Source organism: Notolepis coatsorum, assembly GCF_963971535.1.
Source record: "Notolepis coatsorum genome assembly, chromosome: 19".
Taxonomy (NCBI): Eukaryota; Metazoa; Chordata; class Actinopteri; order Aulopiformes; family Paralepididae; genus Notolepis; species Notolepis coatsorum.
In genome coordinates, this window is record NC_140183.1 from 73,082,788 (window position 1) to 73,107,564 (window position 24,777).

General features: G+C 42.7%; 2 protein-coding genes across 2 annotated transcripts; one reads left to right on the forward strand and one right to left on the reverse strand.

Moving 5' to 3' along the window:
• Positions 1-1,069: 1,069 nt before the first annotated feature.
• LOC311246248 (hairy/enhancer-of-split related with YRPW motif protein 1-like) lies at positions 1,070-3,145 on the forward strand. Its single transcript, XM_084336375.1, has 5 exons — positions 1,070-1,194; positions 1,403-1,478; positions 1,588-1,671; positions 1,860-1,941; positions 2,084-3,145. Exons 1-5 carry the CDS (start codon positions 1,109-1,111, stop codon positions 2,686-2,688), a joined length of 933 nt encoding a protein of 310 aa, XP_084192501.1. The 5' UTR covers positions 1,070-1,108; the 3' UTR covers positions 2,689-3,145.
• A 3,397-nt stretch (positions 3,146-6,542) lies between these two features.
• Positions 6,543-10,701, reverse strand: stmn2a (stathmin 2a). The gene is made up of 5 exons (XM_084336376.1): positions 10,591-10,701; positions 8,936-9,031; positions 8,625-8,797; positions 8,298-8,489; positions 6,543-6,717 (listed from the first exon to the last, which is right to left on the reverse strand). Exons 1-5 carry the CDS (start codon positions 10,607-10,609, stop codon positions 6,658-6,660), a joined length of 540 nt encoding a protein of 179 aa, XP_084192502.1. The 5' UTR covers positions 10,610-10,701; the 3' UTR covers positions 6,543-6,657.
• Positions 10,702-24,777: the final 14,076 nt, after the last annotated feature.

Here is a 24,777-nt window from a genome sequence, read left to right on the forward strand (position 1 = left end):
TGTCGCAGTGAAAGGGTTAACCATTTGGTAGTGCGGTAGTGAGAGGGTTAAATATTAAATTATACTGATACATAGTAGAAAAAAAATTCTACATGTTTTAAATAATTTTACTAAATTGTATGAAGATAAAATAATTTTAAAATAACATATATAGTGCAGTCCATACAACAGTGACTATGAGGTTAAAGTGCAGACCTTTTTTTATACTTAGTCCCCTGTTTTAGGGGTCCAAAAGTAATTGGATACATTTACATAAAGTTGATCAATGACTGCCTGAAGTCTGCAAACCCTTAAAGGTAGAATCTGTAATTCCACCAAACAGCGACTTCTGGGGGAAATAGCTCCTCTTGGGAGTGCACTTTGTTTCCATGTTTTGTTTTTATCTGATGGGTGGGTGGGAGTTGAGTGGAGATAGAGGAGGAGTAGTTGCTATTGCTGGCCACACCTCAGAATCTGCCAAGAGAGGTCTGAAGCAATGCACAGTATGATAAGTTATTATATAGCTATAAAATACTATATATAATATAGCCATACAGTAACTTATTATACTGTGAATTTCTCCAGACCTTGAGAACAACCTGAGGTGTGACTCAGTGGTCATTCTGGAAATTATTTTGTCTTTCATGTTAATAGATCAATGCACCTCAATACATTTGAATGGGACTTAATGGTATTTTAGGTGTAGGCCTACAGTGAACTCTGCATCAGAATACTCAAACACAGTACGGGATATGTAGTTGTGACTTCTGAGTATCAAGTTGTCCAGTCCCTGAAAGTAGAGGTGTAAATGTCAGAGCCTTTTTTCTGTCCGATTTCTCTATTGACCTCCATCGTAAAGTTGAAGCAGTCTTTGGGATGTTAGGCATGTCCATTGATTAAAAACAACAAAACATGTCACTCAAACGCCAGCTCCGCATTTAATAGGCTTAGCCTTTTCTGTGCCCGCCTACATTATTCCACGGGCCCCGCCTCCCCTTTACATGGTGTGAAAATAACAGCATGAGAACCAGACTTGACGTTTAAACTGCCGCACGGACCCACCGCTGTCAGTGTGCTGGAGGGGCTTACTTTGACGGACTATTGTGCATCTTGCGTGATTGGGAGCGAAATGAAACGAAATCACAATTACAGCTCGTCCGATAGCGAGCTGGACGACAATATTGAGGTGGAGAAAGACAGTGGAGACGAAAATGGGTATGTAGATGCTAAAACATATTTCTAACATTGTTTAACTTATGTCATTCAATATTGACAAAAATGTGTCACCGCTGTGTGTATTCGATTGGTTGTTTATAGCTAAGAATACCTATAAAAACGACCTAATTTGCAATTACATGTAACATTTTATTATTTGTCGTTATTTTAAATGTATTATTAAAGTCGTTTGTTTGCCTTCTTCCAGTCAACTTGATTCTCCTCATGATTCGATGTCACCCTCCACAACCACTCAAGTCCAAGCCAGGAAAAGGAGGAGAGGGGTGAGCAGATAATGTTTCTTCTCGTGCGTAATTGCGCGTGGATGTTTTCTCGGAGCTACAGTTACCCCGGTAGTGCCTCTATAACATTGCATCTATCCTCCACCTGTAGATTATTGAAAAACGGCGACGTGACCGCATCAACAACAGCCTGTCAGAGCTGAGAAGACTGGTGCCAAGTGCATTTGAGAAACAGGTAAGAGGCTCTCGTTAAATCTTCCATTATGGTTTTTCTGCTTGTTTGCCCCATGCTAAGATAAGATAGTCCTTTATTGATTCCATTGGGGGAAATTAAGTTAGCAGTTTAAAGGCATAGCCTCACGTGGGAAAACACTTCCAATCAATCAAACTAACAATGTATGAATTGACCCATCTTATTCTCAGGGTTCAGCTAAATTAGAAAAGGCAGAGATATTGCAGATGACAGTGGACCATCTGAAGATGCTTCATGCTGCCGGTGGCAAAGGTGAATAAGCAGTCCTTGAACTATATCCATTCTCAGTCTAATTCATACTTGTGTGTATTATTCCATTATAAAGCAGTACACTGTTACTACTATATTCTGTATGACTATAGAAGAGTCTCTGACTGTGGCTCCCTCCCTGCAGGTTACTTTGAGGCGCATGCTCTGGCCAAGGACTACCGCAGCCTGGGCTTCAGGGAGTGTCTGGCGGAGACGGCCCGCTACCTGAGTATCATCGAGGGCCGGGACGGCGCCGACCCACTCCGCGTGCGCTTGGTCTCGCACCTCAGCAACTACGCCTCTCAGAGGGAAGTGCACACTGGACTCGGACACTTGGCCTGGGGATCTGCCTACGGGTCCGCCCCCGCCCACCTACCGCACCCCCTCCTCCTCACCCAGCACCCGCACGGCCGAACGCACACATCCAGAAGCACCGGTAGCCCGCCCTGCTCCTCCTCCTCCCCTTCCTCCTCCACGTCTTCCTCCCCCTCCTCCACAGAGGCGTCGTCCGTAACGTCCAGACTCGAGCCCCTCAAGATGTCTCCGAGCTGCGCCTTGCCCCTCTGCCTGCCCCTGTCGGCCACCAAGCTCTCACCGCCCCTGCTCACGTCCCTGTCCGCCCTGCCGGCCTTCCCCCTCTCCTTCAGTGCTTTCCCGCTGGTCTCCCCGACAGCCCTGAGCCCAGTGGGGCCCTCCTCCGCTCTGACGAAACCGTACAGGCCCTGGGGCACAGAGATAGGGGCCTTTTGAACCCCACAGCTGGACTGAAGGCAACAGCTGAGCTGTGCCCAACACCACAGACTATAGGCAGGACTATCTGACTCATCTGCTTTGCTAGTAAAACATAAATAAAATAGAAGAAACAATACAAAATTATTTTATTTTATTAAGTACAAGGACTGGGAGGGGGGGGGGGACTAAAGGAGGCGATTGCCTCCTGGTATGTCAGCACTCATGTGACGCTATGAAGCAAGGGATACTAAATGATTTTCTGTCATTTGTTTAAATGATGAATATTAAACTTAGCTAATATGCACTGTCTCCACAAGCTTGAGGAGTGATTTTGTATTTTAACCATTTATGGATTTACTGTCAGTGTGTGCATCAAGTTACAGGTAATGAGGTATTTTGTACATCAGTTTATGATACTGGAACTTCTACATTTGTAGAATACAGAGTCTGTATTTAACATAATATAGATGTATTCATTAACTGGATCTGCTACTTTAGTGGTGTCAAGAGCACATGGGGATATTGGACATGTGTCCTTTAAGATTTGAAAAACTAACAACTTGACTGTTGGACATCTGCATCCATTTTTCTATTTGTAATATTTTTGTACCAATAAACTGAGTTTGAAAGAAAGATAACATCACACCAGCATGTTTGTTTTTCATTTTAGTTTCAAATATTAACTTTTCTCTCAGTTCACTGTATTACAAATGTACACACTTAAAAACAACATAATTGACATAAATGTGATAAATCTTAAGATGTCAAGTTCGTGCCAGACAGTTTTTTCTGCGCCATCCTACCTTCGTGCCACACATTCCCGTAGACAATCATACCAGACACTGTCGGAGGATAAAAGGCACATAGAACTATAAATTCCCAAGGGAAAGAGCTGCCGTATCAACAACAGCATCTTTTGTGTACATCCATCGGCAGCTACCGGTAATAAAGAACTAGCTAAATGACTCTCGTTGACTGAAATGCAATCCCATGTGCTGTGTGCCAGGTAAGAAACCTAATCTGTGGGCATTGTTGCCCTCAAGAATACCCAGGAAATCATTAAAAGCCAGAGGAAATCCTCTACAATGCTCCCCTGACCTCACAAATATGGGCTGGTCTGAGACGGGAGACAATAGTGTGAACAGGATGGCGAGATGGAGGGAAATGGTAAGAACAGGGCAACACACACACACACACACACACACACACCTACACACACACACACACACACACGCACACACACAGACAGCTGGACCAAATAAATCACTGGTCCGGTCCAAGGTGGTATTTTTGGCAAAGAATCAGTCATTCCTACATACTTTTACTTTACTTATTAACATAGTAATTAAACAAATTAAACTACTTAGTCATTTGATTAATTCTCAGGATGTAAACCGTCCATATGAGAGTGCTACTATTGCTGATCTTCTGAACTGTAAGGTCCGGTCCGCTCCCAAGGTGTTGTTTTTGGCAAAGAATCAGTCATTCCTACATACTTTAACTTAGTAATTAAACTAATTAAACTACTTAGTCATTTGATTAATTCTTAGGACGTAAACCTTCTATACGAGATTGCTACTGTTGCCGATCTTCCAAACTGTATAAGGTTAAAACAACATGACCCCCTCATAACAAATCAAATCCCCTGAGATGAAGACTCAACATGAAACCCCATGGTAATATGTCTGGGTTTGGTGCCACTCAAGAGCCGGCGGGTAACAAGAACCCATCAACTAGTTTGTAGATTATTTTGGTAATCACATCAGTCCTGGCATATTCATAAAGCCTCTCAAACTGGGAGTGCAGATCTAGAATCAGCTTCAGTCTAAAGTCGGTCATGATGAGGTCATGAAGAGGAGCTCCTGGCCACTGACCCCAGATCAGCACTCATACTCTGGGAAGCTCTGTGAACATGGACCCAGAGCTGTTCCTCTCTCTCGAATTATCAGGAAACAAGATAAATTATTTTGAGCGTCTGTCCTGTGTTTAGTGAAATGACACAACATTTCTACTTGCAATACGGTGAACTCTTCACCTCCCTCATTGAAGACACTCGAGCTTGGGCTCCAAGGACTGGAGAAATCTCTCACTGCCACCTACTGGGCAGACATCACACTATTTAATTTATCTTCTGCATGCTCATATTCACAAGGCTTCCCAAAGAAGGAGCGCTGATCTGGGGTCAGTGGGGGCACTGGTGAACTTTTAAACTAACAAGACAGAAGCTGACTCTAGATCAGTACACTTCGAGAAGCATTGTGAATATGGACCCTGATGTAGTAACTCACCTTGCATTTATTTTCTCTCCTTGATTTTATTCAGTATGAATCTGGGACCCAAAGCAGAGGACACTGTTAAAAAAGTGAAAAAGAATTTCTACTGAAGAAAAAACACAATTGTCTGCTTTTCTTTTTTGGTAATTGGTTCTTTTATTTGGCAGTTTACATTTTGTCCTCGTCTTTTAGCACGGAAAAGTATGAGATGGTGCATGCCATGTTCACAGAACCCCAAACCTTTATTCAGCAAAGCCTTCACAGAGAAACACGGGCAGCGGAGGTCGCAGGCAAGATATCTGTGGTTACCGTATATATTAAAAAGAGAGTCGTCCGGTGTGCTAAATGTAAAGCATCGGGCATCCATTCTCTACCAAACCCTTTTTAAAGAGAAGAGACGCTAATGGCTCACCTTAAATACACATTCACACACACACACACACACACACACACACACACACACACACACACACACACACACACACACACACACACACACACACACACACACACACACACACACACACACACACACACATTATGTTTCAAGGTGTAACGGCACATTCTACTGTCCCAAGACACCATGTACGGTACCAGTACGGTGCCATAACATTCAGGTGGTTCGTCTCCGAATACTGTATACATAACGGGGTAAATATTGATTCAGCTGAAGATGGATTCATCAAGAGATTACATTATCGGGGATTTAAGGAGGAATCTGCGAATGTATAAACAGTCGCCCCCCGTCGGGCGAACACGTTCTTATAACAACATCGGAGCACCTATCGAGTTTGTTTCGGGGGGGAAGGGCGGACACTTTTGAATCGCAGGTTTTTTGGCGTATTGTTACGTAATACGAGTTCCAAGGATTGCACGCTAAGAAGAGTGTGTATGTTCGTGTGAGGATATAACCTGTACAGGTGGGACGGATTGTTGACATCTTGAGGAGTCTGTAGTCTAGTAAACACCAACCATTTGCATTCTTAACACAGAAACATCATGACATCGTCGGTAAACACTGCAAACGTCGATTCACGACCAACTCACGACACCAAAGCCTTTCACAAGAAAATGGTTGCAGATTAGAATTCTAAGAACCAAAACATCGGTCAATAACAAACAAAATGTTTGAAGTTTGTACAGTGGAGTACAATAGATTCATTTGAACGCACTCCACCTGTCTACCATCATTAAGACAGATAGATGATAGATAGATAGATAGATAGATAGATAGATAGATAGATAGATAGATAGATAGATAGATAGATAGATAGATAGATAGATAGATAGATAGATAGATAGATAGATAGATAGATAGATAGATAGATAGATAGATAGATAGATAGATAGATAGATAGATAGATAGATAGATAGATAGATAGATAGATAGATAGATAGATAGATAGATTAGATTAAAAAAAAAGTATTTACAAAATAATAGACATACTCGCACTTCTTCTCTAAAATCAAGACATCCATTCAAATCTCAGAGAAAGTGTTATCCGTCATAATACCGATAGAGGAGGTGGGTGAGTATATAGGGTGGGGCTGTGTGGTGTGGTGTGGTGATGAGGTCCTCCACCCCCAGGTCTCCCGGCTTGGGCGTCTGCTCTGGAGAGGCTGGGGCTGGGGGCCGGGGAGGGGGCTGGCTGGCTGGATGGATGGATGGATAGATGGATGGAGGGGTGGAGGGGAGTCAGGGCTTGGTTGTGGCTCATGCTGTCAGCTCTTCCCTCATCTCTTTGTTCCTGCGTACCACAGCTGCATGTTTCTCCTGAAAACACCAAAACCACAGGTGTAGAAAAAAGGGTCTTTATGTTCATCGCTGAATAAGAGGCCACAGGATCACAGGGGTCATTGAATAAGAGGCCACAGCGCACTGTGTGAGCCCTAACAAAGGTAGTGGCTTGATCTGATTTTAGTACTTTTACAAAATCTGTACTTTTGGCAATACTTCCAAGAGTCCATAGTATTAAAACAACATTTAATACTGTAATACAGATGAGCGGAAACAGTTACTACGGTATACAAGTACAGTATAGAAACACATTCAACTGTTTTGTTGTGGAACTGTTATCAGAGGGACAGAAATATTTTAAATATGTTATTATAAATATAACATAGATGTACCACTTTTCACCCTACCATTCTGTCATTAAAAAAGACAGATGTGACAATTGTCCTATTTCACTATGACGTTACTATGTAAACAGTATGCATATTGCTGTCGCATGGGGGTGGGTGGTTGTGGTAAATACACTCTCATTTTAAACAACATGACATGTATTGAAACTACCTTTGTAAGCTGAGGTTCACATATCTACCTGCATATAATCCTTCTATATACCTACTTATACACCTGCATATAACCCATATAACTCTGTATGATAGCATGTACAATAATGCTGTATATACCGTATATATATATATACGGTATATACAGCATTATTGTACATACTATCATACAGAGTTATATGGGTTATATGCAGGTGTATAAGTAGGTATATAGAAGGATTATATGCAGGTAGATATGTGAACCTCAGTTATATATATATATATATATATATATATATATATATATATATATATATATATATATATATATATATATATATATATATATATATATATGTATTCTTACCATATATACATATATGTCCACATATGTCTGTATATACCTGCATATAATAGTTTTTACATATCTGTAGATACTATATCTATAACTGTACATATCCCTTACCTACTCTTACTAGTTACGCTGCTGGCCAGTATGACTACTTGGGGGACTGGCTGTTCTGGGGGGGCTTCACATGCTTTCGAGCAACACTGTACTTATTGTACTTATTTTATGCATATTCTTATGTCTGCACTTTCTACATGGCACTACTTTTATTGTCTTGTATACCTATTCTTATGTTTGCATTGCTTTTATTCTGTCAACTGTATGAAAATGTTATGCCTATGTTCATTTTATGCTATTTGCTGTGAAGCACATTGAGCTGCAATCCATGTATGAAAGGTGCTATATAAATAAAGTTATAATTATTATTATTATTATTATTATTACTACCATACTGTCTTTATACCTGTATCACTGTACACATTAATACTACAACTCTGTACATACATCTGATTAGCACTACACTCAGTTGTACTCTTTTATATATTCTATACCCAGTTTATCACCTGTACATTGTATATTACTACTGCACTTTACTGATATATTTGCACTCTGGTTGGTGCCAAACATCTTTACATTATACTGTACTTGTGCTGTAATAATGACAATACATTTGAATCGAATCGAATCGAATCGAATCTAATCTAATCTAATCTAAACTCTGCCGCTCTCACCTTCTCCTGCAGCCGTTCCATCATGGCGGCCAGGTGAGCGTCGCGGTTCTCCTTGATCTGCTCCATCTTTGTCAGGAGCTTCTCCTCCGCCATCTTGCTGAAGTTGCTGTTCTCCTCCATGGCCTTCAGCAGCACGTCCCTCTCGTGCTCCCTCTTCTCCGCCAAGGCCCTCAGGACCTGGGCCTCCTGGGACTGGGAACACACAGGGAAGACGACAGTCTAGATGAGAGGCTAGACGATATGTTTATTTAAGCACGCCCTCATATCTCAAAAGACATTGAAGGTTTTCCATAGCCTATGTATACGTGACCAGCAGTGCTCACTCACCTTCCTCCGATCGTCAGCAGCCTCCAGTTTCTTCTGGATGTCCTCCAAAGAGATGTCCCTCTTAGGGGGCGAGGTGACGGTGTGGGCTCCATCCGATACTGGGGATAAAGGCTTCAGGATCACTTCAAAGGCCTGGCCTGATGCCCGCTTGTTTATGGGTTTCACCTCCATGTCTGTAAATCAGGAGAATCAAGGTAATTCTAATCCAAGTTAAATACCCTTAGTCTGCTTTATTTAGCTTCAGTTGAACTCTGCGCACCCTGCGGATGCTGCAAAGGCCACACACCAGCAATGAGCGGTCTGGTCCTTACCTTCGAACTCACAGACTAGCTTGTTGCGCGTCTCTGGGTAGAAGCAGGAGCAGATGAGGGAGAGGACGGACAGCTCCTTCATCTTCTCTTTGTATGCTGCGGGAACACATACACACTGTGGTTAATATCTCACAGTTTCCTTCTCAGTCAGCCTTAAAATAAGCGTCAATAACTGGCTTGATTAACGGGATACTCTACCCATTTTAAGAAGCCATATCTGATTTGTACCAAAGTGGCCAAAGCCATCTCAGTCCAGTGATACTGGAAGTAGAAATTGTTATTAGGAGGCTATTTGAATAGCAAATTTCACAATTTCTCTGGGGAAAAACAAAACAAAAACAGTTAGGAAGATCTTAGTTATAGGAAGGTGCTTTGTGTGATCTTTCAGAGAAATTGTGGAAAAATGTTAAATCTTGATTGACTTTCACTAGCACTGCTACCATTATTTCCGTATTAAACACGTCACAATCACAACGGGAACACACGATGGATACAATTAGAAGTGCCCCACCTGACAAGTAGAGAGAGGCAGATAGTCAATACTGATGAGCCCACTGCTGCAAAGGCCAGTGTGAACTGGGCCCCTTGCTGCAGGGCTGGCAGGCTGCATGCTACAGGCTACACCTGCATGTTACAACCCAACAGTCTGCCACCCTACATGTCATGATGATGAAACCTATAATGCATTCACCATATTGTATTCTGGAAGGACCTGGGCCTGTCAAATAAGGAACTCATTTAAGGTGCAATTAATGTCATAATTGTTGTCATTGGGTTAGCCTAGCCTGCAGACACTGGCCTTTTCCTGCAGGGCTAAGAATTCTCTCCAAATGCCTATATATATAGGCTGGATTTTAAAAACACACTAAGGCTAACAACACACAAGGCCTTTGATATTTTGATAATGAATATGAAGAAAAGAAGGAGCTATAAATAGTCACAACTATACCATGACCGATGAAACTAAATGAACCGATGGCACAATGCATTTTCAGTCACATTAAGGAGACCAACAGCATTATTATTATTATTATTATTATTTCTTTAGAAAATACCGTTTTTACAATAATGTCCGTCTGTATTTGTATAATTAGACAATGAGTAGAATGTGAAGATACAAAACTGAATGATTTAGCATTTAAAAGGCTTTCTGTATGCCTAAGCTAAACGGATTTGGCAACCCATCGTCTTGGGTGGGGTCTTTCTGCATTATGCTGTTGGGGCGGCCGCCGTATCATGAACGGCAGGTGCAGCATTGTAAATAAAACAGTGCCGGTCATAGGGGCTGATTATCAAATGAAACATAATTTAAAATCAAGAGAATGCTAAATATTTCACGCAAAATATCTAATGTTGCCGACATTTGATGCTATATAGCGTGAATGTATATAGGCTACAATTATTGTTTTCATTCTAAGCTTCTCAAACAGAGACTACACGCCTGTTGCCTATTAATATAAACGACGCCAGAAGGTATTATCTTTAATATAATTTATTAATCTTTATCAAAGGGGGGACATTTTTCTGTGGAACCTCCATCACCACGTCCACCGCACCATGCAAGACGGACAGACAGGCTCTACAGAAATTATCTGCTTCTGTAAACCGCGCATTCCATCCATCTCCACAATTAAAAATAATCCGAATTTCCTTACCGGTTGCTGTTTTGGCCATGGCTGTTGTTTTAGCAGAGGATCTTGTATCTCTGGTCAGCTGGACGATAATGCTGTTTTAAGGCACTGAGTCAGCGAATAAGAGCGAGTTGTGGTCGGATGAGAGAAGAGGTGGAGACTGGTGGAGGGGTTGAATTATGATGACGGCGTAAACGCGGGTGCAGACTCTCCTCTGTCCTTTGACGCGCACCTTACGCAGACAGATTTTCAGCATCCTCCTCCTATAGGCACATACAAAATATATTGACGACATTACACGTGACGTCAACATTACGAATATGTTCACAAAATACGTTTTCCACGACGAATTTACCCATGAGTATAGCTATGAATGAATGAATGAATGAATGAATGAATGAATGAATGAATGAATGAATGAAATTAATGAAAACTTTATTTAACAGATTGCAGAATGGGTACAATACAGTACGGCTCATAACATCGTTATGTACGGCTCATAACATCTATAACATCGTTTTTTTTTTACCTGTAAGCTGTAAGCTTTCCATAGAGCTGACATTGAAAAAAAAATTGGGCAGTCTGCAGACGGTCAACTATTGTGACCAGTGGTGCAGTCGCGGTCACACCCGGTTACACGCAGTGTTACCAGATCACTGAGGCAGAAGTACGCGCGATCGCGCACGGATGTGTACGCGCGATCGCGCACGGATGTGTACCCGCACACAAAAATGCGCTGTATCCATTCGTTGTGACTAGTACCCGGCCACCGTTTTACATAACAAAAAGCGCAGGTAGACTAAGTGTCTGGGTGTTGGCTATCTGAATGCATCTCCCCCTTCATTCTGTGTGACACAGGCAGTGGAGGTGAATACTAATGTGGCTCGGAATTCGTGATGGGGGTCTACCTGCTTATGATATTGAATCAAGCGTCTGTGCTGCACGCCAGCTTTCCACGCGCACATTCACACAAATAGAGAGCAAGAAGAGCTTGTATGATAGAAAGATTGCACTTGCGTATATGCGCTTGTGTGTGTGTGTGTGCGTGCGTGTGTGTGTATAAATCAGTTATGTGCGCATGCACGTACCCGCGCGTGCACATGGCGTGGCGTGTTACCAGTTCCCATATTAGGACTGCACCACTGATTGTGACTAGCCTGTTATAGGCTATGTAAGAGGAAAAAGTGGTTGTAGGTGTGATTCATTTTCATCTGAGGATTTGTTTGGAAAAAGTAACTAAACTTAGACAATTCCTGTTGTGAAAGTGTGGTTGAGGCCAATCTACCACTGAATGCAACAATGTTAGAACCATGTCTGTATGAAAAAAGGTTCATGAGATATGAAAGGGGGCAAAGTGTGTGTGTGTGTGTGTGTGTGTGTGTGTGTGTGTGTGTGTGTGTGTGTGTGTGTGTGTGTGTGTGTGTGCGTGCGTGCGTGCGTGCGTGCGATGCGTGCGTGTGTGCGTGTGTGTGTGTGTGTGTGTGTGTGTGTGTTTGTGTAGGTGCGTTTGCACATTTACATTTAGTCATTTAGCTGATGCTTTTATCCAAAGCGACTTACAAATTGTGTACAAGTCAGCAGGAGGGGTACACCTCTGGGGTATTGTGGTATTGTTGGTCTAGCAGAGCCGAATTTAAGTGCCTCGCTTTTGAGTGTATAGTGTAGGCATAGTAGCATAGTAGGCTCAGGGGCGTATTTGACGCCGGGGATGGCAGATAGTGTCCCCCCCACGTTTTACCGTCCAAAGAGCTGAGTCTGACTACCTGTTCTATTATTATGCAAAGAGCAGTAGATGGGGGTCGCATTCTTGCCCTGCAAGGGCCAAGTACCCACTCGCTAAAGTACTTGTCTTTGCATAATAATAGCTCGGGTCGTCAGCCTAGGTGTGTGTTAAAATACGTCAAACATATTGTTTACACTGTCTTTCTTCTATTATAACCCTCCCAAATCATATTCAGAAAGTATCACAGAGACTTCTATTGACCAAGGAATTAGTTATTATTTCGCGGTTTATTCACATAACGTTATATTGTTTACACTGTCTTTCTTCTATTATAACCCTCCCAAATCATATTCAGAAAGTATCACAGAGACTTCTATTGACCAAGGAATTAGTTATTATTTCGCAGTTTATTCACATAACGTTATATTGTTTACACTGTCTTTCTTCTATTATAACCCTCCCAAATCATATTCAGAAAGGCACACACACAACATATTCCAGTTAACGGTATATTTTTTTAATGATTCGTTATGGCGTAATCAATACTTCCATGCGTATAAATTGCGTTCGCAACCTCCGTGTTTTGGGGGTAGTCATCAGAAACCTCGGATCCGGGATTCGCTCCCATCCGTCGGGCAAGAACTGTGGGTTTTCAGCCTCTCTCTCTGGAGCTTAACGGAGTTTCTGGAGGAGTTTCTGGAGGAGCTTGTCGCGGCTCATGCGCATGCGCACGCTCAACCAATCAGAGAGGGGCTTCGCTCAACCAATCAGAGAGGGGTCTGCAGAAATAGAGTTCAACCAATCAGAGAGGGGTCTGCAGAAATGCGGCTACGGGCCCTAACCCCCCCCCCCCCTCCCCCATCGACGTCACTCGCCACGCCCCCAAATCTGTCCCCGGCACACATTGAGAGAGAGTTACGCCAGTGAGTAGGCTACATAGTAGTATATATACATAGTAGCATGGTAGTAAAGAAGGTTTGTTTTTTTATTATTCAGATATAGATTTTTTCATTGATCTTTGTGTTTTTTAGTGACACTGCAAGATTGAGCTGGTGTCAGCTGTCCTGACCTTTATGTGTTGAGCAGAGACTGCAGTGTGTATCTATGCCTTTAAATGTGCTTCTGACCTGTGTGTGACCTGCCTGTGACCTGGCTCGGTCGTTAAAGGGGAAGTTCACCCAAAATTAAAGATATTTATATTTTCTCGCTTACCCGGAGTGCTTTCTATCCATCCAGATAGTTTCTGTGTGATTTGCCTAGTGTTGGAGATATCTGCCCTAGAGATATCTGCCCTAGAGATATCTGCCCTATGTCTGCCCTAGAGATATCTGCCCTATAGAGATGTCTGCCGTGGAGACAATGGAGCTGAATGGCACTCAGCTTGTGGCGCTCAAAGCACAAAAAGAAATACATTTGAAAAGCTCAAAAAAAGCAATGTCTCTTTCCAGAAATCATGACCCGGTTACTCGAGATAATACACAGAGCTTGTTGTGAGTAGTTTCATATAGGATTTTCTTTTACCGAACTACACCCCTCCGAAAAATGATGAATGGTTATGGGGGTGTACTTCGGTAGAAAATAGTCCCATTCAGCTCCATTGCATTGGAGTGATGGCACACATCTCCAAAGCAGATCTTTCCAAAACTAGGTGTAGCAGGGTGGATTATCCCTGCTTCGTGGGAACAGTTGCTGGCAGTCAGGAGGTAGCTGGACACAGCAGAACTCTGTCTGGCTGCACCCTCGTCTTTGGGCCTGGGGCGTCGACTGGAGGCTGGTAGTGTGAGTGGATGGGGCCCGGGATTTACCAACCTGGTCTGGTACTCTGGTCTTCCTTCCCTGTCGCAGGGCGGTCAGCAGTACTCCCCAACACGCTCCCACTCCTCCCAGTCGCTCCTTAGACCCTCCCACACCTCGTGACTGAATTGTAATCAAATACTCTGAGTTCCCCCCGCAAGCAGTACCCTCCCTCAATGACCCTAGAAACCTTAAAATGAAAAGGGGAGAGTTGGGTAGGAAGGGGTTAACCATATATATACGTTACCCACACCAAAAGAGTTAATGCAGGGCACAGGAATGGACACGCACACAGAACCCCATTCAAGTCTTTATGTTAATTGTACTGTTCAGTTACAATTATTTAATACTAGTGGCCAATTGGGCTGAAGTCCTACTATAGCCCCTGCTGTTCAACTCAATACCTCATAAACACGTATATTATGCACCCACCTCTGGGTTACTATCAGGGATAATATACTTCACGGTGTTTGACTCACCACCCACGTCTGGGTCCTCACCCTGTATAATACCTCAACAGGCTTTAATTATACGGTCAGAATAATACCTCAAAAGGCTTTAATTATAATGCACCAGGTCTGTAACTTCCCCCCTCAGGGAATGGTTAATTGAATGGGAAAATATTAATACACACACATTGTATCACGCTCAAAGAAAAGGAAATAAAACCAAAAGTGTGGGCCCACAATTACCAAAACAAAAGCCCTATGCTAATGCCGGCATGTAATGTAATGTTTGGGGTCTGCAGTTAGCAACGTTAACTTCACCCGCAGGCCGCTCCACACTGTGTAAGGTGCAATAGATCCTGGGCGCCGAAGCCCTAATGTTTACTCTACCAAAATGGCGGCCGCGCCGCTCCACCACCGTCCTGATGGCAAGATGGCGTCGAACACTCGCGCCGCAGGTGCTAGCAGGCGGAGCTATAGCAGAGAGGCAGTGCTGGCTGAGCTGGTGCTGGGCGAACTCTGCTGGTGGTAAAGAACTCCCCGTGTCCTGCAGGCAGCCTGGAGCAGGTGTGCTGCTGCTCTCCGGTGCAGACAGCTGTTGACGCCCGGGCAGACTGCTTGGATGTCCCGTACGTCTCTGGCACGCAGACTATACCGTCACTGTAACTAGGTATAACACGAGCAATGCTACTGTGATCCTTAGCCGCACGCTACCTATACCGCTCACTGTAACTAGGTATAACTCGACTCTTAGTGCCTGACTCTGCACTTAATGTTCATAATATCATAACACTGGTACTGCTAGGATATCGTATCCACTAGCCAGTACTTCCTATCACCCGTCACTGTTCCACGGGGCACTCCGGCATAAAGTCAGCAACGGGGCTATCCAGAGCCCCCCCGTTAGACGTGACTTCTCGTTGTCAAGTTCACTGCCGAAGAGAACGACTTCCGTTGCACTCCTCCCTTTATCATCTCTCAGCTCTCTCCGCCACTCTCTGCCTGCTACTGCCCCCTGCTGGTCCCGCCTGCCAGTCACAAGGGGAGACGCACTGTAAAATATGAATCAATACTGTCATTTATGATCCGTATTCACATGCTCTTTGGACGGGACGTTTGTGTCATTGTTCGTGTGAATCAATGACACTAGTTAGAATGTCTTTGTGTACAAAAAGGGATATAAACACAGTCAGCAGTTCTGAATAATATACCATATTTTCCAGACTGCTACATAGGCAAATCACTATCTGGATGGATACATTGCGCTTCGGATAAGGGTGAAAATATGTTGTTTTTTGTATTTTGGGTGAACTACCCCTTTAACTCATTGACTGCCACGCTCTTTTCCCATCTTTACTCAATGGCGCCAGCGTTATTGACAATTTTCGCAATGTTTGCGGACCCATCGTGTGTTCTGCATTATAGCTATGGAGACAATAGTATGGCTCATTTGACAGGCATTGTTTATAGTCCAACATTGACAAACCAGTTAATTTCTACATACTTTAGTTTGTGCGCTATTCCACGCTTAACATCGCTCCTTTCCAAAATAATCCAGTCTTTTTTCATAGATTGCAAGATATGACGCGTTATATTATGCCCAAATTGTTCGGGTTGCTCGCCTGAAACCCCAAATACTTCCAAATCAAAGGTATATACCATATACATATGTGTCTTCACAAAATCATTTCTTACCCCGAAACTGCGATCGTTACCAAAAGCATGTTTTAGGTCCAGTAAAATACGACACTGTGATCGGTAAAATAGACATAAAATAGACCTTACCTTAGCCAGAAGGTACTCCAAAAAGAATAATCCCGGTGATCCTATAGTGATCGCAAATACTCGTGTATATGTGTATACTCGTGTATATGGGCAACAATAGGTTTGAGGCGATACAATCTCTGAGCGATTGTTCTGTCCTGATTCCCTCTGAGGGGGAGGAGTTCTTGCAGACACTCCCCACACTAAAGTGGCCCCACACTAAACTATCCCAGTTCAAAAGGTAGGCGATACTGCCACCTGGTGGGATTCGACCGTCATTGTAATTCCAACGTAGGCAGCTGTGCCAGGGCGACCCAGGAAGCTCCGAGCGAGTGTTTAGAATGGGGATCAAAGGAACAAGATCAAAGGATCAAAACTAGGGATGTCCCGATCCGATCACGTTTCAGAGGATCGGGATAGAAAAAAAAGGAAAGAAAATCGGCAGTAAAAAAATAAATACAAAGTTTTATTTTATTCAACAAACATGACCATGTTCACGTCTTAAACTCATACTGAGGCCTTAGTTTTGGTTTTAAATTACATATTCATTCATTTATTGTCACACAGAGCAGAAGAATTTGCAAAAACAAATGCATTTCCTTTGATTTACACCGTCGCACGACAGTGACGTGGGCCGAAAATAGGAGACCTCACAACGCGTCGCTCCCAAAACACCGGCAGGTCCACCTGATAACTCGTAACACCTGAGCAGCTAGACAAAATGTCAGAAGTTTGGAAGTATTTAAAAATTGAAACCGAAGCCAGTCCAATACGCACACGTTCCGCGTGCGTTCAACGTTATACCAGACGCGCGCCGCCAAAGGACGGACGGATGGAACGCATAGAGAAGTGCCCGCGTGGGATATCGATTCAACGTCAAGGTGGGACCGAGACGGAGGGATACACACAACGTGGTACATCAGGAGGACGCAGTCAACTCAAGGAAAGTGCAAACACTAATGTTGACTGTTTTTCTGAGTGGAATCGCCGTATTCTACTAGTGCTAGGATTGCTAGTGGGAGCTAACTGGCTAAGTGGCTCTGCTAGCCATCCGAGTGCTAACACTGCTAGCTGCTAGCCAACCAAGTGCTAACACTGCAACAGATTGAAACTTTGCATATTTCTCGTATGGTGAATGTAATGCGAGCCGCCGCGCTCGACTGAGGCTATTTCAAGGGAACAGAGGGGCTTGTCTCGCTTCGCCAGTTTCTGACAAAAATGCGTCAAATTGGTAACTAATGTGAAAGATCGGACCAGGAAAGATCGGTATCGACAGATACTCAAGATCACATGATCGGGATCGGATCGGGAGCAAAAAAAGGTGATCGGGACATCCCTAATCAAAACCAGAGAGTTTTGGCGCTCAACGGTTGGCGACGAAACCCGACTTTTCTCGGGTTTGGCGGGCAAAGAGTTAAAGGTCATTAAAGTCCTCATGATACGGCTACAGAATGCTACTTGATTACACATATTTATGCATTTCCTGTAAAAACTGTAAGTTAGCACAACTCAAGGAATTCTTATTCAGACCCTCTCCACTTTTAAATATCTGGGTTTTATTCTGGATGATGACTTGTCTTTTTAACCCCACATTGAAAATCTGGTTATGAAGTTGAAATTAAGGCTAGTGAAGGAATCTATGTTTTTCAATGTGTATATAATGTATATATCGGTGGGTGACAGCATCTGCTATTAGATCTCAGATGAGGAGGACAGTATTTAGTGGTGTGTGTTTTCAAGTTAGACTGGGAAGCCAGTTCTAATAGAGCCATGGGCTCCGAGATCGTCGGCAGCTTGTTAACATAAACACTGATAAGCACTGGTGGAGGCAGGTTTGGTCAGAGCTACGGGGAGAGTTTGACATCGATAGAAACAGACGTTTAGTGTGTTAAAGGTGACCAGCCGTTGCCATGGTAGCATGTCACGTAGTAACGAGAAGGGGGGGCGGGCCCGTTGCTAGGGGGAGAACGTTATGAGCCATGAGTTCCTTCCGGGGTAAGTTAGATTAAGGTGTAACGGAGTGCCGTGTGTCTATCCTACAGTCACGATGGACAGTGTTGTGAAGTGACTGTGGACGGCAGCGGTACTGCCAGACGCGCTGATCAGAGACTTTGAGATCCCTCCTCACCCTCGCTGGGTGGGGGAGGGGAAGTGCCACATCATCGCTAACTTCGGCTAACAGGGAATGGTTGTTGGCTACGATGAGGCCTCAGAACCATTGGACTAATGAGAGAAGAGACGGTGGAGAATAATGAATTTAGTTTTCCTCCAAAGACGGTTCAAGGACATTACAGAATGGGTTACATCTCGTACGGAGCTAGGTTTATGAAAATAAACATCAGGAAAAAGATCACGTTGGAGTGCCGTTTCTTCTGACTACGGATGTACCAACAGTGTGTGTGACAGCCAATGTGAAGTATTGAAAACAAACACAACGCAGATGGGGAGAGTCACGAAGGAGATGACGAGATGAGATTGGCTGATTACAGAGGATCCAACACTAGGCTTTTATTAAATTTTTATTTTCATTCTAGAAAGAGGCTTGAGTTGTCGCTGACACCTCTTTGCCAGTGCTCGATTATGGCGATGTAATGTACATGAATCAATGCCTGTTCTACCTCATTGCATAATGCTTGACTCTACTTGGTGTCATAAGATTTATTACTGGCTGTCGATCGCTCATGCATCATTGTACTTTATATGCTAAGGTAGGCTGGCTGTCCTTGTCTGCTCGTAGGCTTCTCCATTGGTATACCTTTATTTATAAAGCACTTATTGGTCTACCTTTACAGTACACCTCAGTTCATATCTCACTATCTCTGTTAATCTAGTTTACAGTTTGCGATCTCAGGATTATCTTTATGCCTCAGTCCCCAGAACTCGCAATGAGTTTGGGAAGAGGGCTTTCATGTACTCTACTTGTCTACTTGGAATGGACTCTGAAGCTACAGGCCCTTGTTACCTTGCCTGATTTTAAAGTTCATGTCACAACATCTGAATTGGGAGTTTGCAAATGCATTATAATGCTGATGCTACATGTTACATAATGTTATGGATATGGTGGTGCCTGCTAATTTTAGCAAGCTAATGTTAGCAACATCGGTTAGCAACGTTATGCAATATTAGAAACATCTGCTAACAAGCAAACATTGAACATTTGTTCAATTTAGTTAGAGGCAGAGTGCTAGCTCAGTTACAATGTGCTGTAAATGTCATTCTAGAAAACAATTAATTGGATGCTAAATTAGTAGGCCAAATTCTTTTTATTGTTTTATCGCAACTAATGCAAATTGTGGGAAAGCAAAACACATCACAGGAAAAAACTTATTTTTTTGAGTGTGTGAAGTCAGAGATTCTTGGAAGTTTGAGGGCAGGGTGGTTGGTGATTTGGAAAACATGCAACATTCGGGAGAGGAGCAGATCCCACACTCTAGGATCTCAACATTCCTCAATTCATTCCTATTAGTGCAGTGCCCGTTCAGAGCACATGCCTGTTTGGAACAGGCCAATTGCTTGGCTGCTGGAAGTGCTGCTTGTGGCGTTGTGGAGACCCGCGATATGGCTGCTCGCAGCATTCCAGAGAACCGCTCATCCGGTCGACTTCACACTCGACACTGCACTCCCTTCATGGGTCCTCAATAATACACCCACCAAATGTAAAGCTTGTTGTTGTAGCGCCATGAAATGGCACCGAATTCAACACTGCACTCCCTTGGTTCCTCAGCAATACACCCGCTAAGTGTGAAGTCGATTGGATGACTGGTTCTCAAGATATGTGCAAGGTTTCTTGTTATAGCGCCACCATCTGGCCAAATGGCACCAGATTCGACAATGCACTCCCCTGGGTCCTCAGCAATACACACACCAAGAATGAAGCCGATCGGATGAATGGTTTTCGAGATATGCGAAGGACAGACACAAGCTATAGCACCACCACCTGGCCAAATGGCACTAGATTTGACACTGCACTCCCTTAGGTCCTCAGCAATACACACACCAAGTGTAAAGCCGATCAGATGAAAGTTATGTGAACTACGAGTCACGCAATACGAATGCACAGACATTCCTTCCTTTATTCCTTCCTGTAGTTAGATAGTTAGATGGCCATCACTAAAAGTCCATTTGTGGCCACACCATTGCCCCGAAACTACCTACAACATCACATAAGCATACTAAATGATGTTTGTGACTCCTACTCGGACTGGCAGGCTCTACGCAGCCTCTTGCATCTCAGGGGCTCCTCAGTTATACCCAAATGCTGCAGGAGCTCTGCCGGACGTGTCACTGGTCCCATCATAGGCCAAGGAGCTTTTAGCTCATGTTAGACTTCCACATAGGTTCATTATCATTGCTGGCTGCAGGAGTTTGAGCGTTTATAGTTCCATGTGACCTTTTTAGCTAATCCCTCCTCCACACAAGAGCAAGGTAAATGTGGAAATGCACGGCTCAAGGCAAGTGGACCAATCACAGCTCTTAGGGTACCGCCCTATGACCCAAGTGGACCAATCACAATGCACCGTAAAATGTTGGGAGGGCGAGGTGCGCGTGGGCTCTGGCTCCTATGCCAGGCCCAGTGACACCTCAAGCGAAGCTCTGGCACCATTTTCACGTTCAAGTATAAAGGCGGAATTAGACTTCCACGTAGGTGCAGTAGCTGTTCATTAGGGGTGGTTGCAAGGGTTCCAGCCTATATAGTTCCACACGTGACACAACCTTTTTGCAAAATAAATAGCTTTTTGCTAAGAAGAGCAAGGTAAATGCGGAAATGTGCTGTGATTGGCCCTCATTGCACGTGGCCTAATCACGGTGCTTGCGGTGCTGCGTCACCCACCCAGCGCACAGTTACATTCTGGGAGAGGAGCATGTAGGCTTCGCCGGACCAAGACACCAAGACTCTAAACTGTTTTGCACATATTCATTTAGTTTGACAGTTATTGAGAGTTAATGAGTTTGAATATGGCCACCAGTGGACATATATATGGCCATCAGAGGACATTGAATCCTTGTATTGTGTTAATTAATCAATGAAATGTAAAATGCTAATGAAAAAATAGCAATCCCTATTATAATCCTATTTTTCATCAGATTTGACCTTTATGCTTCCCTCAGTGGGACCAACGACAACAACCACCATGTCTAGCATTGTTTTAATATATTAGCTAATCACTAGCTGACATATTCATCTTTTATACACCAAACTTTTATGCACCAAAAAGGCCCATTCTCATCACACTTTCCCAGTATTTTTGCCACTAACTGTAGGGCAAGTCTGGAATAAACTAACATATTTTGTTGCATTTGCTTTATGCAGTCATTAGGGAGTGCTATTTTTTCTTAGCCAACATAGACTGACGGCTGATCATTTTGTGTATACACCAAAAAGGACGGGTTTCACTCTATTTTCCTTTTGCCAATTAACTATAGACCAAATCTGGTGTAAACTATTTATAGCATTTAGAACAAAATGGTGCAGCATTGTATTCTATGACACTAGAAAGTGCTCATTGCTAAGTTTCTAAACTAAGTTATTCAACCTATTCAATAAATCAACTCAAGAATTGAACTTGATTTATGACAAATACATACAAATCTTAAAGACAATTTGATATTATTCATGGATCAAGTTTTGGTAAATATAATTCATTAGACAAATTTTAGGTAAACAGCAACAATGCATGTTTGTCAACAATGGAAATGACTCAATACATGACTGTGCCTTTAGAGGTGAATAATTACATCACCACTTCCTCTTAAAAAACATACTTCACAAGTTGTCCTTAATAGAATTGGAAATGTAATAGCATAGTAAATATTGTTCATTCCCAGGGCACTCAAGTGCTTTTTAATGAAGAGGCCAACGAGTGTTTGAGAACGAGCCAATTCTGTACATGATAAGCAGTCTGTTCCCACTCTATGTTTTGATATACAGATTTGGGCTTTCTCCAAACTAAGCTCTACGGTAAAGTAATCAATGACTGGTCTAATTGTCCCGGGACTGACACGAACCAACATACACAAGCTGAGGTCAAGACACACACACACACTCTAATTTTACCATCTGTGATTTTGGCCACAATATTTGCCATTCCATTTATCAAATGGAATTGAAGTAAAATGATGACTTTGACATTGCCATCAACACTGTTGATTTCCCTAGATCTAAGTGATATAGAAGGTCATCTTGCATTGTGTCCAGGTGTGGACTGTGTACAATGTGGACACTGAACATGGACGTAGCTTGAAAACTAAGAAAAGATCACAGGGATTCGATCCATGATCCAATCATAAACAAATTGCAGCTTCACCATCAAAAAACAAGAAATAGCAATTATGAGAAATTATACAATGGCATGCAAATGTCTTGATTCTGATTGGCTGAAACAGTCAAGTTAGACGTTGTTATTTCGTATAACACTCCACGTGACCCCAGATCCCTCCCACAACCTAATTACTTTTCTTTTTCTTTTTCTGAATGAGACTGAATGAATCTGCCATAGATAGACAAATGGAAGTATGAATATATTCGTAACGAATAATTAAAAAAAGATACAGTCAACTGGAATATGTTAGTTGTTTACACATATGTTGGATTATGTAATTGGTTTGTTATGACCCATTGTCAAAACAATAATAAATCGCGGGATTTATATGAAGTTTGTTGTTAGATGGCATGCTTTGTAGCACCTCCCTCTGCTTCTAGACACGGAGGCAATTATTATTTTTTTTACCTACTTTTTCTGTGGATGGTTTTGTGAATAAATCTACATTATGCTTCAATTACTGTGTGTTTATTGTATAGCAATAAGGTTGGGTGAATTCGACCATTGTATAAAAGCATTACATAACTTGAAGTCGTGTGTTATACTCATTAGATCACGCCTAGGGGGGTCTAACGACCCTCCGCTGCGCGTCGGGCCTAACAACCACCCCTAGGCGTGATCTAATGAGTATAACACACTCCGTTGCGTGATATAATGCTTAACACATTGAATGCCCATCACAAGATTTCTCGGGTTATCCGCCCGCGGGTTGAATGCCCATCACGAGAATTCTCGGATTTTTTTTATTAGCGATCTGAATTCATATTTCATCAACCGAGTCTACCGTTGGTAATCCTGCCCCGCCAAGCGCTCAGATGTGAAAAAAGCGCCCCCTATCGTCTCCCAGATGGTAATGCACCATTTTGGATTGGACTCGATGAAAATGGATGAGAAAAAAAAACTCCGGAATCCACATTTTACTTCTCACGCATGTAACCGGAGCCGATCAGATTCATTCTGGACCCTCAGCACAGCGTGTAATATGTGTTTTACAGTATACGCGTGGGATCAATAAAAGGATAGATTTTTGGAATGGCGATCAGGAATTGGAATAATCCATTTGGATACCATCTGATCTCAGGTAAGGAATCTATTTTACCAGTCTTAGGATAATCAGGCCCGTTTTCACGGAGATATAAGCTTTTCCCCTATAATGTGATATGGCTGTTTGACTGTAAGATCGATCAGGAACTGAGAGAATCGATTTTCAGCGCGCGGCACCAGCGTGCACACGTACACATATACTATAGATAATCTAGCGTTTATTTGAAAACGATTCATAAATAGGCCGAAAAATGACAACGTTCTAGAATATTACAGTACAGGGCGATTATCATGGAATCTTTTATTTTTCCGTGAAAACGAGGGCTTTTCAAAATGCTATAAAACGGAAATGAACCGATAAAAAAACAATCCGCTTCGACAATGTTGACTGGAAATGAGTCATTGATAATGCGACGGGCAGATTAGACACATAGCCATAATTTAAAACATAGATTAGGCGATATTAATGCTAACATTGCAGTGGATGGTGGGCATTCAAGCCTAATGTGCGCCCCCTGCTGGGCACTGAAAGTGTTAAATATGACATATTTTCACTGTCTTGTTGATTGACTGAACTCTGGGGATGAGCCCTAATGAACACTGAGGACCAACAGTTGACAACTGATGAATATGAGTTTTAAACAGTAATGTTAAGCTATTGGTCGTATTTTGTAAATGGTTTATTTATGAGTAAATAGATTGATTTATGATGGGGTAATAGCGTATTTTCATCTACAAATCAAACTCATTCAGAATAAATGTGAATATAATTTATATCGCTGAAAAAGTTCCAGATTGGGCCATTAAACAATGTTGGCTGCACACCTATGGGTTTTCCCTTATAATCTTCATTTCTGAGAATTAGATTAGATTTAGATTAGATTCTTTAATGACCACCCAGCCAGGCTGGTGGAATTTGTTTTCAGTGCAGTTACAGCATTGTTCCAACATAGAACATATAACATCACATAACAATACATACATACTACATGCAGTTAAATACATAATTACAAAGACCACAATATCACATTTTATGTCCATGTCCATAGCAACAGAGGTAGGGGGGGTTGCTACAGGGAGTTCAGTGTCTGTATGGCAGTGGGGAAGAAGCTGTTTTTAA